Source organism: Leptonychotes weddellii, chromosome 4 (assembly GCF_054177405.1).
Source record: "Leptonychotes weddellii isolate Sample4059 chromosome 4, ASM5417740v2, whole genome shotgun sequence".
Classification (NCBI taxonomy): domain Eukaryota; kingdom Metazoa; phylum Chordata; class Mammalia; order Carnivora; family Phocidae; genus Leptonychotes; species Leptonychotes weddellii.
In genome coordinates, this window is record NC_138372.1 from 11,327,248 (window position 1) to 11,341,479 (window position 14,232).

General features: G+C 55.5%; 1 protein-coding gene across 1 annotated transcript in view; it reads left to right on the forward strand.

Annotated features, from left to right (window-relative positions):
• The window catches only part of PADI1 (peptidyl arginine deiminase 1), a 40,001-nt gene that overhangs the window by 17,896 nt on the left and 7,873 nt on the right, over positions 1 to 14,232 (forward strand). Inside the window, exons 2-12 of the mRNA XM_081817576.1 lie at positions 1,265 to 1,445; positions 2,639 to 2,711; positions 3,344 to 3,405; positions 3,799 to 3,916; positions 4,050 to 4,175; positions 5,664 to 5,836; positions 5,986 to 6,089; positions 6,483 to 6,606; positions 7,011 to 7,118; positions 8,447 to 8,598; positions 14,077 to 14,221. Coding sequence (XP_081673702.1) covers positions 1,265 to 1,445; positions 2,639 to 2,711; positions 3,344 to 3,405; positions 3,799 to 3,916; positions 4,050 to 4,175; positions 5,664 to 5,836; positions 5,986 to 6,089; positions 6,483 to 6,606; positions 7,011 to 7,118; positions 8,447 to 8,598; positions 14,077 to 14,221 — 1,366 coding nt within the window. The remainder of the gene's footprint in view (positions 1 to 1,264; positions 1,446 to 2,638; positions 2,712 to 3,343; positions 3,406 to 3,798; positions 3,917 to 4,049; positions 4,176 to 5,663; positions 5,837 to 5,985; positions 6,090 to 6,482; positions 6,607 to 7,010; positions 7,119 to 8,446; positions 8,599 to 14,076; positions 14,222 to 14,232) is intronic.

Below are 14,232 nucleotides of genomic sequence, written 5' to 3' on the forward strand. Positions count from 1 at the left end.
TTTAGTATCTGGGTGGGTTCTCAGGGGTCCAGGAAAGGATAGAGGCCGGAGGATACATCAAAGGACCCCTCTGGCCCAGCATCTTTGCAGTCAGGTGGATGTCTAGTAAGCGGACTTGACCTTAAGTGGTGACCTTGAGGCTGATGGCTCTGTCCTGGGGAACAGCAGGGGAGAGCCCTGACACGCAGGGGAGGGAGAAACACTGACACAACTTCCCCTCTAGGGTATGGGCTCCACATGGGGGGCCTAGCTATCAGAGCAGAGTGAGAGGGATAGGGAGGAGGGAGAGATGGTCGGGGCAAGGTGCAGCATTAAATGGGGTGATGGGGGCTCACTGAGAAGGTGACATTTAAGCAGAGCCTTGAAGAGGGTAAGTGAATGAGCCTTGTGGACACCTGGGGGAAGAGCATTCTATGCAGAGGGAACAGCCAGTGCAAAGGCCCTGAGGCAGGACAGACGGGCAGCTTCATGGAACAGCAGGAAGGTCAGTGTGGTGGGAGCAGAGTGGGCGAGGGGGAGCATCGTGGGGAGGAGAGGTCAGGGAGGTGGCAGGGGGCAGATCACAGGGGGCCTTGTAAGCCGCTGTGAGGACTGCCTTTTACTGAGTGTAACGGGTACCGCTGCTTTTGGGCAAAGGAACGACACAATCTGCTTTAGTGTGTCGTGTGCAGAACAGACGGGCGGGGTGGGGGGGGCACAGGTGGGTCTGCAGAGACCAGTGAGGAGGCTGCCCAGCAATCATGTGGTGAGAGGTGGATGACCAAGTGGGTTTCCTATTGGATTGGAGAATTTGGAGGTATCAGAATGGGGAGCCTTGGCGTGGGGGTCGGAGGTTGTCCAGGGGTTTGCTGTCTCTGCTCTCTGGAGCCTCGGGGACCGCTGTTAGAGGGGGGCTGTTAAATGCTATGGTTTGGCCCCATACCCCGCTCCCCTGTGTCTGTCTTAGGTCCTAGGTTCCGCACGGGGTCTGCCGAAAGGGCCCTGCCACTAGAGCAAAGCCCCATGTTACAGATGGGGAGGCTGAGGCCAGAGGACAAGAGGAGGTGCCCAGGGTGGGTCACGTGGGAATCAGTGGAGAGCTGGGACGGAGCCCAGGCTGCCTGGCGCCCAGTCGGGCTGGGCTCCTGGCCAGGGGCAGTCCCCTGCCGCTCCCCAGTCCAGCTGTTAGGGGTGCTGTTTGTGTAGCTTGGCAGCCCCCACCCGCTACCCCGCTGTGGTCTCTCTCCTGAGCCCCCTGGAGACTTGCCTCTCTCCTTTCTGTCAGTGATGTGCCCAAGGGGGCCGAGACCTTCGGAGTCTCTGGGAGCTCCGGAGTGGAGGTTTTCATGGTCTACGACCCAGCTCGGGTGACAGTGCCCACAGGCAAGTCCCGCTGGCCCCTGGACACCAATGTGGAGGTGACCGTATCCGTGGATGCAGCCAGTAAGGACTTACATGATCTCAAGGTAAGAGGCCACGTCTCCACAGTCAGGGGCCACGTCTCCCACCCCCCTGCACCCAAGCATAACCCCATCACATCACCCCTGCGCCGCCAAACCCCATGAGGCTCTGACAGCAGCGTCCACACAGCACATCTTGATGCCGCAGACACCCCGGACACGCACGTCCACCCCAAGGCTGCAATGTCACCCATACACACACGAATGAATCCTCCCATAAAAACAAGGCCTGCCTACTCACCCCCTCAGTTCACAGGCACCCTCACGTGAATGCCTGTGTTCAACCTCCACACAGACCCCAAAACAAGCCCCGTAGCGGGCAGGACTCTGTAGCGGCGGCCGTGCACACGCATGCGCGCGTGCACAGAGATGCAGGTGTCCACCGGGATGTGCACCTGTCCTCATATCTAAGGAAGGAGAAAGACTTCTCTTTCCTGGACAGCCCCCTCATCACTCACCCCCAGACGCCCACCACACACACAGTGACCCACTGGTTCACTGACATGGCCCTTTCTCCCCCGACAGGGAAGAAGCAGAGACTGTTTAGCTATTGAGAGCAGGGGTCCTGGAGCCTGCCATGGCTTCAAACCCCACCTCCCCGGCTCACTAGCTGCATGCCTGCAGGGAGGGCCGGGAGTGGCCCCATTGGGAATAGGCCTGGTCTCCTGGGGCCATCTTGGGAGCTCACTGAGATGGCCTGGGTAGAGCCCTTGGCATGGGTTCGGGACCACGGGAAAAGCTCTGTGACCATTGGCTTTTATTGGGAGTGGGGGTGGGGGCGTGTGGTCATTATTCCCATTTTACAGAAGAAGAAACAGAAGCCTACACAGGCTGAGTAACTGGCTGATGTCATTGGCGTCAGCCGTCCCTCCCCTCATTCCTCCTCTCTGACATCTCCCTGGATTCCTGAGGGTCCAGCTGCTCCCTCTGGGACCCGCCCCACCCTACTCAGCCCTCCTTGCTCCTCAGCCCGGCCCTGGAGCCTGGGAGGCATCCACAGCCTCTCTAGCTGGGGAAGGCAGCTCTGAGTCCAAGCCAGGAGCCCGGGAATCTTGGACCTTCTGCAGCGGGGAGCACCTCGGGATGGGCAGGCCTCCCCTGCCTCGAAGCAGGACTGTCGGGGTGTGCCCCCACGCCCCCTGCCACTGCCATCTCTGAGGGGTGGTCGTGCTGGCTTAGGGCTAATGATGTCCCCACAGGTGAAGGTGTCCTACTTCGGGGGGCATGAGGGCGGCGCCCTGGGCCACAGCGTGCTCTACCTCACTGGCGTTGGTAAGTACCACCTCCCTGGCTCCCCGTATACCCCCCCGCCCCTCCATGTTGCCTGCTTGAAGGTCTTAGGGGAACCCCTGAGTGCAAGGCCCATGGCCATCTTCTTCCACCTCGAGGAACTTCTTCAGAGGCCTTTAGTTCAGTCAGGGATGGAGACCCAGCAATACCTAGGGCCACCAGAATCTAGAAACTGCACGGCCCATGGCCGACCGCTAGACCCACCTTAGGCCTCCGTCCTCCGGAGGCCCACCTGTCACACCACTGGAACTCCGGGATTCCTCGCTAAACCTCAGAGATCCGCGAGCCGCCTTCAGCCAGAGCCCTGGCCGCTGGCTCCGACAACAGTGGAACCAGCACCTAGAGCCTCAGCTCGTTCCCAAGGGCCAAGGGGAGGGCCACCAAGAGCTAGCAACTCAGCACGCATAGATGGGCAATAAATTCACGAGCCGGAGACCGGGTCCCTCCAACATCCAGAACCACAGGGGGCGGCCGCACGGCCTCCCGGGCATTGGGTGTGGTCCCCAGGACGGGTCTTCCTGGGTCTCGTGGGCAAAGCTCGCCTCAGCCTGGACATCATGGGCGTGGAGGCGGGACTGGGTGAGCCTCTGGTGCCCCTCTCCACTCCTTTACAGACCTCTCCCTTGATGTCGACACGCATCGCACGGGCAAGGTGAAGAGGAGCCACGGCGACAAGGTGACACTCTCCTGGCCACCCCAGGCTGGCAGGGTTGACAGGCAAAACCTCTGTCCCCCAAGCAGGGCCAAAGCTCAGTGGGTTGGTGAAGGCTGTTTCTGGAACACCCTTCCTCTTGAAGGAGTGATACCACCCTTCCTCCTCCAGTGCCATGCCTGGGTGGGGCCACCATGTATGGCTGCATAGGTTGTTCACTGCACAAGTGCGGAGTGGATTCTGGGTCTAGAGACCTGGAACTCCAGTCCCCAAATCTATGATCCCTCTTTAGATCTTGAAGCAAACCCCGAAAACAGAAGTCTCCATGTTAACAAAGCAGCCAGCCCTAGCCAGCTCCAGAGCCCCTTCCCAGCCCTCTGGGTCCCACTGACCCCAAAGCCTCTTGTTTTGCCACAGAAAACCTGGCGCTGGGGCCCCGAAGGCTATGGGGCCGTCCTGCTGGTGAACTGTGACCGGGACAGTGTCACATCCAGAGGGCCTGACCTCACCAACAGCCAGCTGGCATCACTGGATGGTATGTGACAGAGGGGTACGTGGGGATGTCCAGGGCAGTGGCCTGGGGCAGTAGAGGCTGGGGGAAGTGGGGGGGGGGGTAGACTGTCAGCGGGGTGCAGGGAGGGCTGTCTCAAGGGCGCCATTCTCTGCAGACCTACAGGACATGTCCCCCATGGTACTGAGCTGTGACGGCCCAGACAAGCTCTTCGACAGCCACAAGCTGGTCCTGAACGTGCCCTTCTCGGATTCCAAACGAGTGGGGGTCTTCTGTGCTAGGGGTGAGTGGCCTGCTGTGGCCGCTTTCCTCCCTGCTCTGCTCATTCTCTGCTTCCCAAACTCTTTTTTCTCTTATACATATCCCCCCCTCCCCTCCAGCATCTTCTATACCTCCCTCTACCTCTGATGAACAGCCACCCCAGCCGCTCACAGCATACTACCTAAGAAGGAGGTTCGAAAACGAGTCCCATTTTATAGAGGAGGCCACTGAGGTTCAGATGCAGGAATCCACTGTCTCTAAGTCACACAACCAACGGAGAGTGGAACAGGCATTCAAGCCCAGATCTCTTAAGCACTAAACCCCTCCTCTTTCCACTGCCTGCCCCCCCCCATCCCGGTCAGGCAGCATGGGATGAGCTCTGGATGCACCCCCGGCTCTGTCCAGACTGGGTGAGGTGGGAGCGAGAACTAGCAAAGCTGAGGCCCAGGCCAGCCCTTAGAACCCGTATGTTCAGATTTTATATATCAAAATCTGTGGCTTAAAGAAAATATACCCATCCTTAACCCTGAGCTGCCTTTACTCGTTTTTATAAATAGAAAGAGGCTTTTCCTGCCCCTTTGTTTCTTCCCCCCTTACCTTCTTCTGTTCAAACTGACCCAGAACTTGTTCTGGCCACTTAAACCTGGCAGGAGCCAGAATGTTCCTCCTCGTGCACCACTGGCGTTAAGTTTAGGCACAGAGCCCCGCTTGGAAACACTTACTGGGACGCCAGAACGTAGGCAAAGTCTCAATCAGTGAACGGATAATCTTTCGCATGGAATGAGAGTGTGCCAGGGTGACCTTTCCCAGACAAGCCTCAGGGCAGAAGGGAAGGGGGCAGCGCAGAAGTACTACAGGCCAGGAGCTTTTAAAAAGAAATTGAGGTGAAATTCACATAATAGGAAATTAACCATTTGAAAGTGGACAGCTCCAGGGCACTTAGTTCTTCCTTGATGCTCTGCAACCACCACCTCTATCTAGTTGCAAGACCGTTTCCTCACCCCCACGTAAAACCTTGTACCCGTCACCGGCCACTCCCCAAACCCTCTCCCCCCACCCCCCCAATCCTAGGTATCCCGTAATCTTTCTGTCCCTATAGATTTACCTGTGTTGGATACTTCCCTGTAAATGGAATCATGCAATATGTAGCCTTCTGTGTCAGTTCGCGAATGATTTTCAAGGTTCATCCACATTGTAGCATGTGTCAGCACCTCATTCCTTTTGAGGGGTGGAAAATGTTCCATTATATGGACGAACCACAGTTTGTTTATCCATTCATCCGTTGATGGACGTTTGGGTATTTTCTGCGTTTTGTACGGGCTGCTTTTATCTCTTTACCTGAGAGACACTGAGTCACTGAGCCAGGGTCACACAGCTTGCACGCAGTGGGGCTTGAGGGGAGCCCCAGCAGATCTAAAACGAGGGTGGCTCTGGCCCAGATCCCTGGACTCTGGTTTCCTCCCTGCCATCCCTCGTCCCAGCACCGGCCCTTGACTCTGGTTTCCCCTAGGCGGGAATTCCCTGAAAGACTACAAGCAGGTGCTGGGGCCTGGGCACCTGTCCTACGAAGTTAAGCGGCAGCAGGGGGAGCGGAAGATCAGCTTCTTTGTGGAGGGACTCACCTTCCCTGACGTTGATTTCTTGGGGCTGGTCTCCCTCAGTGTCAGCCTGGTGGACACGGAGGTATGTACAGTGTTGGGGGCTGGGGTGGCAGCTGAGGGTTTGGGGGACCAGTTTGGAGTCTCTGGGGCTGGGCAGGCGGGGGGACTGGGGGAGCTTGAGGCCTGATGGGGCTCCCTGCAGGGCCCACTTAGTCCTCATTTCCCCCCCAGACCCTGCCTGAGGTGCCCCTCTTCACAGACACCGTGGCCTTCCGCATGGCCCCCTGGATCATGACCCCCAACACCCAGCCCCCCCTGGAGCTGTATGCATGCAGGTGAGGCCTCACCCCTCCTGCAGGAACTCCACCATCTCTGGACTGGTAGAGATAGGAGCAGAACGCTGTGTCCGCCGTTGGGCCCTCACTCCCTGGACGGGTGCGTTGAGGTCACCCATGGGTGCAGGCTGGACAGGGGAGAGCAGCAGGCTGGCTTGGGCTGGTCGGCCCCATCCTGTGCTGAGCAGCTAAGGCCCCGGCTGTGATCACTGGCTCCGGCGTCGGTGTCCCTGCCTCTACCATGTCCTGCCTGTGGGATAGCTCGGATCGAGTCCGGGCAGCGAGGCTAGGCTCTGGTGAGGCAGCTGGTGGTCGCAGGAGTGGGGTCGCTGGTGGACGGGACCAAGGTAGTCAGAGGTCACTATTATGTTCCCCTGTCCCTGTGTTTTGCAGTGTGGCAGACTCTCACGGCCCAAATAAGAAATTTCTGGAAGACATGTCTGACCTAGCATTGAAAACCAACTGCAAGCTGATCATCTGCCCTCAGATTGAAAATCGAAATGACCGCTGGATCCAGGTGGGCGCAGGAGCAAGGAGGGTGGCCCAGGACGCCTGGGTCCCCATCCTTTACCCTGACTTTGGGAAATGGGGCCTGCACAGGTTCCTAAGCAGCCTGGCCTCCCAAGAAAAGCCAGGACTCGGTCGGGGTGGCGGGGGGGGCGAGGCACAGGCAGCTTAGGGAAACACGTTCCCACTGCCCCTATCATCCTAGTCTCTCCCGTTTCCCCCACATGCTTGGGTCCCAGACAGAGTCCTCTCCCAGTTGGGGTCCCAAGAGGCCTCACCTGTAACCCTGACCCATGCACACCCAGGTCTTAGGGAGCATCTGTGGCCCCACCCTGGTCCAGGTATGAGGGGATCACCCCGTTTGGAAAATCACACTTGGGGACACCAGCGTGATCTCTTCTTTTCCCCTCCTAGGATGAGATGGAGTTTGGCTACACCGAGGCCCCTCACAAGTCTTTCCCAGTGGTCTTTGACTCTCCCCGAAACAGAGGTCTGAAGCATTTCCCCTATAAGCGGATCCTGGTATGTGGCAAAGGGTGGAGTGGAGGTCCCTTGGGGGGCTCCTCCTACAGGATTTCGCTGGTCCTGGTCCTTATCCTTTAGGGAGGCTAAAGGACACAAATGGTGGGGAAATGGGGAGTTGGGATAGAACATGCAAATGACATGCAAACAACATGCAAATCCCCCCTGTTCTGGGAAGTGCAGGCCAGTAAAGTCCTCCTGGGGAGCCCTTCTCTCCCATGTGGGTGGAAGTCAACAGAAGGGTCAGCCCTGGGGAGACCAAACTGCATCGTGGGGGAACGCGCCGTTAGTGAGCCCTCATGACTCTTGCCTTTATGAGGTGGGGCCTGTTTTCAAGTAACAAATGTTTTCTGAACACCTGCTGCGGGCCAGGCCCCATGCTGCCTCTCATGCACAGGATGGGGACAAGAGCAGTCCCAGCACGCATGTGCTGTGTTCCAGGCACCTGGCCCTAGCTTTGCACAGTCACTTCTCGAGTCCACAGTCCTGTGGATAGCTGCTGTGTTCAGCCCCTCTTTCCGGAGGCTCAGAGAGGTGAAGTAACTTACCCTAGGCCAAGCAGCTAGGGGCACCAAGAGGTAAAACCAGAGGGACTGTCCACACAGCCCTACCACTGCACTGAACTGCCTTTGGAGGTGGGCCTGAGGCCTACAGCTCGCCATCTCTGCCTGGTTCCCAGCTCCCACAGCCCCGGCGCAGGGACAGTGCCCGCGTCCAGGTCGGGGCTGGGAGGGGGAAGTCTGGGAGCTCACGGGAACGCGGAGCAGGGCATTTACCTCAGCCTGGAGGGGCCGGGGCCGGGTCCCAGTGCAGGTGACAGTGAGCCCTGCAGGGTGAGTCTGCATCAACCAAGGGCCTGACCCCAAGCCTGGGCCTGACCTGGCCGGGGCGTTCCCTGTTCATCTCTGCTCTCATCTTTACTCTGTCCTCCCTTCCACTTGCCCTGCGTCTAATTTGCTGTTCTTTTCCTAGCTGGGAATGGAAGCAAGATTTTTCAACCCTCTCTCTTCCTAATACGTGTGTTCAGAGCTACAGCCGTTCCTAGCCGGAGCCTCGAGAGCACCCCACAAGTTCTGGTGGGCTGCATGCTTATCACCTTACACTTCAAAATATTGTCTAGTTTCCACTTGGATTTCTTCTTTGACCTAAGGATTCTTCAAAAGTGTATTGCCTGATTTCCCAGCATTTGGGGATTTTCTTGTTATCGTCCTGTTGCAGACTTGGACTTTAATTGCATCCCCCCACCTCCCCGCCCAAGAGGTGTCACTTCCTGTCCTAACTGACCCCTCCTTCTGGGGTGGGGGGGGGGCTTGCTGGTCCTCCCCTAGGGTCCCGACTTTGGATATGTAACCCGGGAGATCCTGTCCGCTGGTGCCTCCAGCCTTGACTCTTTCGGCAACCTGGATGTCAGCCCGCCCGTCACAGTGGGCGGCAAGGAGTATCCCCTGGGCCGGATCCTCATCGGCAGCAGCTTCCCCAAGTGAGAGGCCTGGCGGGAGGCGGGAGGGCGTGGGGATCCCTGCAGCATGCACCCTCCCTCACCCCAAACACGGGTCTCCAGTCTGAGAAGCGGTCTTCATTCCTGCTCGTGGTCCTGGAGTCAAAGACTTCGAGTCCTAGAAACTTAGATTTATTATTATTATTTTTAAAGATTTTATTTATTTATTTGACAGAGAGAGACAAGCAGGGGGAGTGGGAGAGGGAGAAGCAGGCTCCCCGCGGAGCAGGGAGCCCGATGCGGGGCTCGATCCCAGGACCCTGGGATCATGACCTGAGCCGAAGGCAGACGCTTAACGACTGAGCCATCCAGGCGCCCCTAGAAACTTAGATTTAAAGTCTCCTTTCTCTTTGGAGAAAACTCATGAACTAGAAACCCACGGTCTTTGGGCCTGCCTAGTATCTCATGAGCTTCATTAGTCACCAACTACATATATAAGGGGAGGCCTGACATAAAAAGCCAGATTTCCAGCTTCTTTTGAAACATGAGAATTGTCGGGGAGGTGATGCACGATGTGGCGCAGAGGCAGGAGATGGACCTGGTGACCTCTCCCAGTAGGTCAAAATAGCTGCTGTTCTAGCAACAGCTTAAAGGGCCCAGGGGTCACCAGGTGGCTACCGGTGAATGAGTGGCTGGGCAGGACACCAGGGTGGCAGAGGTGACTTGGTGGGTCCCACCCTGGACAGCTGTCATCAGGCAGGAAACAAGGTATATAGGGGTTAGTGCTTAGACAGGTGACAGTATCTGCTAAATCCTGCTGAGTGGGTCCCCACCCTGCCTGCAGGCAACCGAAGAATGGGGTGCGCCATCCAGGGATCCTGGCAGGGTCCTTGGCTTCCTGTCTGGAGATTAAGCCCGCCAAGGGCACCAGAGGCCACCTTCTCCTTTGTGTGTGGGGGTGGCCTGGAAACCAGGTGAAAACCCCAAGGCCTGACTGACATCTAGAGCAGCCGGGCAGTCATAGGAAGGTCACCCAGCCTCGAGTGGTGACCCTGGCAACCTCGAGGTTGTGGATCGGGCGAGGCGAGGTTTCCTGGCACCAACCCCAGGCACGTAGCTGGGTGCCCAAGCTGGATGCCCGGGGCTGAGGTTGGCTAGAGCGAAAGGAGCGCTCACCTTGCTGGTGACTCACACTCAGACACTACTCGGGGACCTGATCTCGCCCACAGCCCCGGAGGCGGAAGGACCTGGGGGCCTCCGGGTAGTGCACGTGTGCTTCAGGGAGGGACCCAGGAGGAAGGAGCACAGGCTTTGGAGCACAGATGGGCTTGGGTTCGAGTCCTACCTCTGCCATATACTAGTCATGTGTTTTGGGGTATACCACCTAAGCAGCACTTACTATAGTGCCTGGCACAGAGTAGGCGCTCAGTTAACTCATTTGAAGCTATTTATTTTATGCCTACTCTGTGCCAGGCATGGCTGAAGATGCTAGGGAAATATCAGTGCGCAACAGATACCTTATGAAACGAACAAATTATTTTATACTCCATGCCTCCGTTTCCTGTCTGTGAAATGGGTCTATTAAAAATCTCTGTGCTAGCTATATAATCAGCACTAGTGGGGATAAAGAATTCATGTTAACTGTCTTCTGAATGTTTAAGTATTGTTTAGCTGGGCCCCCAGCAGTGGGTCTCCTATGAAGCAGGTTGGAACTCATTGGGCAAAAGTTATTAACCACCTACTATGTGCCACGAACATAAGGATTTACCCTCATTTAATTTAAGGATTAGCCTCATGTAATTCTTTTTTTTTTTTTTTTAAAGATTTATTTATTTATTTATTTGAGACAGAGAGAATGAGAGACAGAGAGCATGAGAGGGAGGAGGGTCCGAGGGAGAAGCAGACTCCCCGCCGAGCAGGGAGCCCGATGCGGGACTCGATCCCGGGACTCCAGGATCATGACCTGAGCCGAAGGCAGTCGCTTAACCAACTGAGCCACCCAGGCGCCCAAGCCTCATGTAATTCTTAGAAACAGCCCTATGAGGTTGGGATGATTATTATCCCCATTTCACAGATGAGGAAGCTGAGGCTCAGAAAGGGGAAGGGAGTGCACTCATTTATGCATTCATTTACCTGATTCTGTAAGTATTTATTGAGACTTCCCATATGCCAGGTCTGCGACCCTGGATAAAAGAAATGTTCTGGAAGCTCTCAGGTTCAGAGCAAGACCTGGGGATAGGAAGGTGGGGACCTCCAGTGCAGCTGTGACCCAGTCCACTGACCATTGTATAGATAACCAGGAGCAAGGTCCTTGGTAAACAGAAGGGGTCCCTGAGGCTCAGAGAGGTACAGCTACTGCCTAGGATCACACAGCAAGTTAGCAGTAGAGTCAGAATCCAGATCTCCCCCTTGGACCCCAAACTAAAATTTAACACTCAGGCTGAGGTCCTGTGTTCCTATCTTGGCTTCTTTCTGACCTCAGCAGTGAACAAACAGCCAACCTATATTCATTCTAGCAGGGAGAAACAGACAATAAGCAAAACTAATACATAAGTAGATAATATAGGGTGTTAGATGAAGGAAACCCTGGGGAGAAGCTGACAGTTAAACAAGGCCCTGAAGGAAATGAGGGAGTTGAAGATGTGGGTATTTGGGAAGAAAACGTGCAAAGGAGTGGAAATGGTCAGTGCAAAGGCCCTGAGGCAGGAGTGTGTTGGAGACATTAGAGGAGCAGCAAGGAGGTCCATGAGCTGGAGCTGAGTGAGCAAGGAGGGGCACGGTCGGGGATGGTCAGAGAGCTTAGCAGGGCAGAGTTCAGATCATGACCAGCGCCTGTTATTTGTACGTACATCGTAGGGGAATCGTGGACATTAAGCAAGATACTTAGTATTAGGAGCCTCAGGCAGGCACACGCTAGGTGCTCAGTAAGTGTCCTGTCCATTCTCTGCTTGGGTTCTCCCCGCTCCGCGCCCCATATTTAAAAATCATCTTTAAGCAATTCTGCCCCCTGGTGGTGGTTTTGATGTGCCTCCCAGCACAGGTCTGATGCTTCCCAGGCTGGCTTGGGCTGGCGGGGCCCCTTCCTCAACCTCACGTGTTCCTGATTCTGCTCATGAACATGTTCTGGGGTCTCGCTCTTCTCCACTTTAGGATCTCACTTTAGGAAGTCTTTTTAAATTGCCAGCACTATCATAAAATAACAGAAATACAAGAAAACTATTTTCCACAGTCCTATCCCCCAGATCAAATCAGTGTTGTCATTTATCATTGCTTGTTGAGTCTACGGCATATTTGAGTGGTAGAGACCATGGACTGTTACACGGCTGTTCAAAAGCATATCATTCACAAACGGTTTTTGAGCATCTGGTATGTAAGAGGTGCTAGGAGCCCAGAAGTGAACGTGGACAAAATCTCAGCCCTCCTGGAGCTTACATTCTGGTGGGATGCCAGGCAATACACGAGATAGCAAGTATGCCAAATAGTACCAAATGCTGTAAAGAAACATAAATCTGGGAAGAGGATTGAGGGATTGTTCAAAGGCCTCATAGAGAAAGAAGATGACATTTGAGTTAAATCTGAAGATGGAAGTGAGCCATGGGGAGATGGGGAGTGGGCAATAATTCCTGGTACAGAGAACAGCATGTGCAAAGGTCCTGAGGCAGGACTGTACCTGGTATGTTCAAGGGGCAGCAGGACGCCAGCATGGCCAGAACTGAGCAGATGAAGAGGAGAGTGGAAGGAGGGAGTTGTCAGGATTGGTAGGGGCTATGCGGGTCATTGTGCGGACTTTGCGTGTACAGCGAGGGAGACAGGGGTGGTGGGAGGGTTTTGTCTGGAGGAGGGAGGTGATCTGACATATTTAAAAACCTCCGTCTGGTTAGACTGCAGGGGAGCAAGGGTGAAAGCAGAGAGACCAGCGAAAGAGGCAAGCCACTAGAATTCCTTTTCTTTCTTTCTCTCTTTCTTTCTTTTCCTTCCTTCCTTCCTCCCTTCCTCCCTTCCTTCCTTCCTTCCTTCCTTCTGTCCTTCCTTTCTTTCTTTCTTTTTCTTTTCTTTTCCTTCCTTCCTTTCTTGCTTTCTTCCTTCCTGCCTTCCTGCCTTCCTTCCCTCCCTCCCTCCTTTTCTTTCTTTCTCTCTTTCTTTTTCTTTCTTTCTCTCTTTCTTTCTCCCTCCCTCTTTCTCTCTCTCTTTTTCAAGATTTTATTTATTTATTTGAGAGAGAGAGCGGGGGGAGGGGCAAAGTGAAAAGCAGACTTCCTGCTGAGCAGGGAGCCCACTGATCCCAGGACTCTAGGATCATGACCTGAGCTGAAGGCAGAGGTTTAACTGACTAAGCCACCCAGGGGCCCCTGCCATTAGAATTATAGATGAGGGAGGTGTGCGGGCCAGATGGTGGCAGAAGAGGAGGAGGGAAGGGCTGGATTGTGTTCTGCTTAAGGTAGAAGCACCAGATTCGATGCAGGCTGGGGAGCTTGTCCATGATACATCCTTAAGCCAGGCAAGCAAGGTCAAGAAATGTGATCCCTTTTTTGTATAACATATTGAAAAAAGAAGTCTCTTTCTCTGTGTGTGTGTGTTTGCACATGGTTACCCATGCTAGGGAAAGGTGGAAAGTGCCCAGAGTATATAAGACATCGTTCTGACTTTGGACAAGTCCCCCGCCATTGAACTTGCTAGGCCTCAGCTGCCCCATCTGTGAAATGGGGCCATGGCCGTGCCTGAGACAGCGTCGAAATCCCCACAGGCACAGGCAGCTTATGGTAATGTCTCCTCCCACAGCTCTGGGACTCCAGCTCCCGAGACCTGCTCCCTAGTTTGGGCCACCTCAGCCCCTCCCTCTGCTAGTATGGGGTGGTTTGAAAATGCCCAGCGCTCATTTCAGGACCTGCTGAGGATTAGACAGTCCGTGTTGAGCACGAGGTGACTGGGGCAGTGGTTCTCTGGCGCACGAAGCAGCCGAGGCGCTTGTTGAAATGCAGATCCCACATCTTCAGAGGTGCCACGTTCTCAAAGACTCTGAGATGTGGAGGAGGTCAGGGCCCAGGAGCCCTGTGTTTAAACAAGCACCTGCCCCCACCAGAGTCTGACCCCCAGGTGGTCCAGGCCCCACACTTCGGGAAACACTGGGCTGAGGGAGGGGCTGGCCAGCTCCTGGTCATATTTGGAACCCGAGGCTGGGCGTCTTCGGTGGAGATTTAACCTCTCTGAGTCCCGGGATGTGAGGTGAGGGTCTTTAGTTCCCTTTGGCAAGTGGAGCTCTCTTGTTTGACTCTTTTTAGCGAGGAGGAGCAAGCAGGGCCTTCCCGGTCTGGGGGAGGATGCTTTGCGTGAGGAGGGGATGGACTCCTTGGGATGATAGTCAGGATGGACAGCCGAGTTCCTAGAGGTAACTGGGGGCTGGGGCCCGGAAGTGGGGACAAAAGGAGACCCGTTCAGAGGAATGTCATGAGGCTCGGACAGGGGCGGGATGCCAGCTGACAGTAGGCATGAAGTGACCCTGTTCTCTCCCTCCTGGGCCAGGTCCGGTGGGAGGCGAATGGCCAAGGTCGTACGGGACTTCCTGAAGGCCCAGCAGGTGCAGGCGCCCGTGGAGCTCTACTCCGATTGGCTCTCTGTGGGCCACGTGGATGAGTTCCTGAGCTTTGTGCCCACCTCTGACCAAAAGGTGTGTCCCCT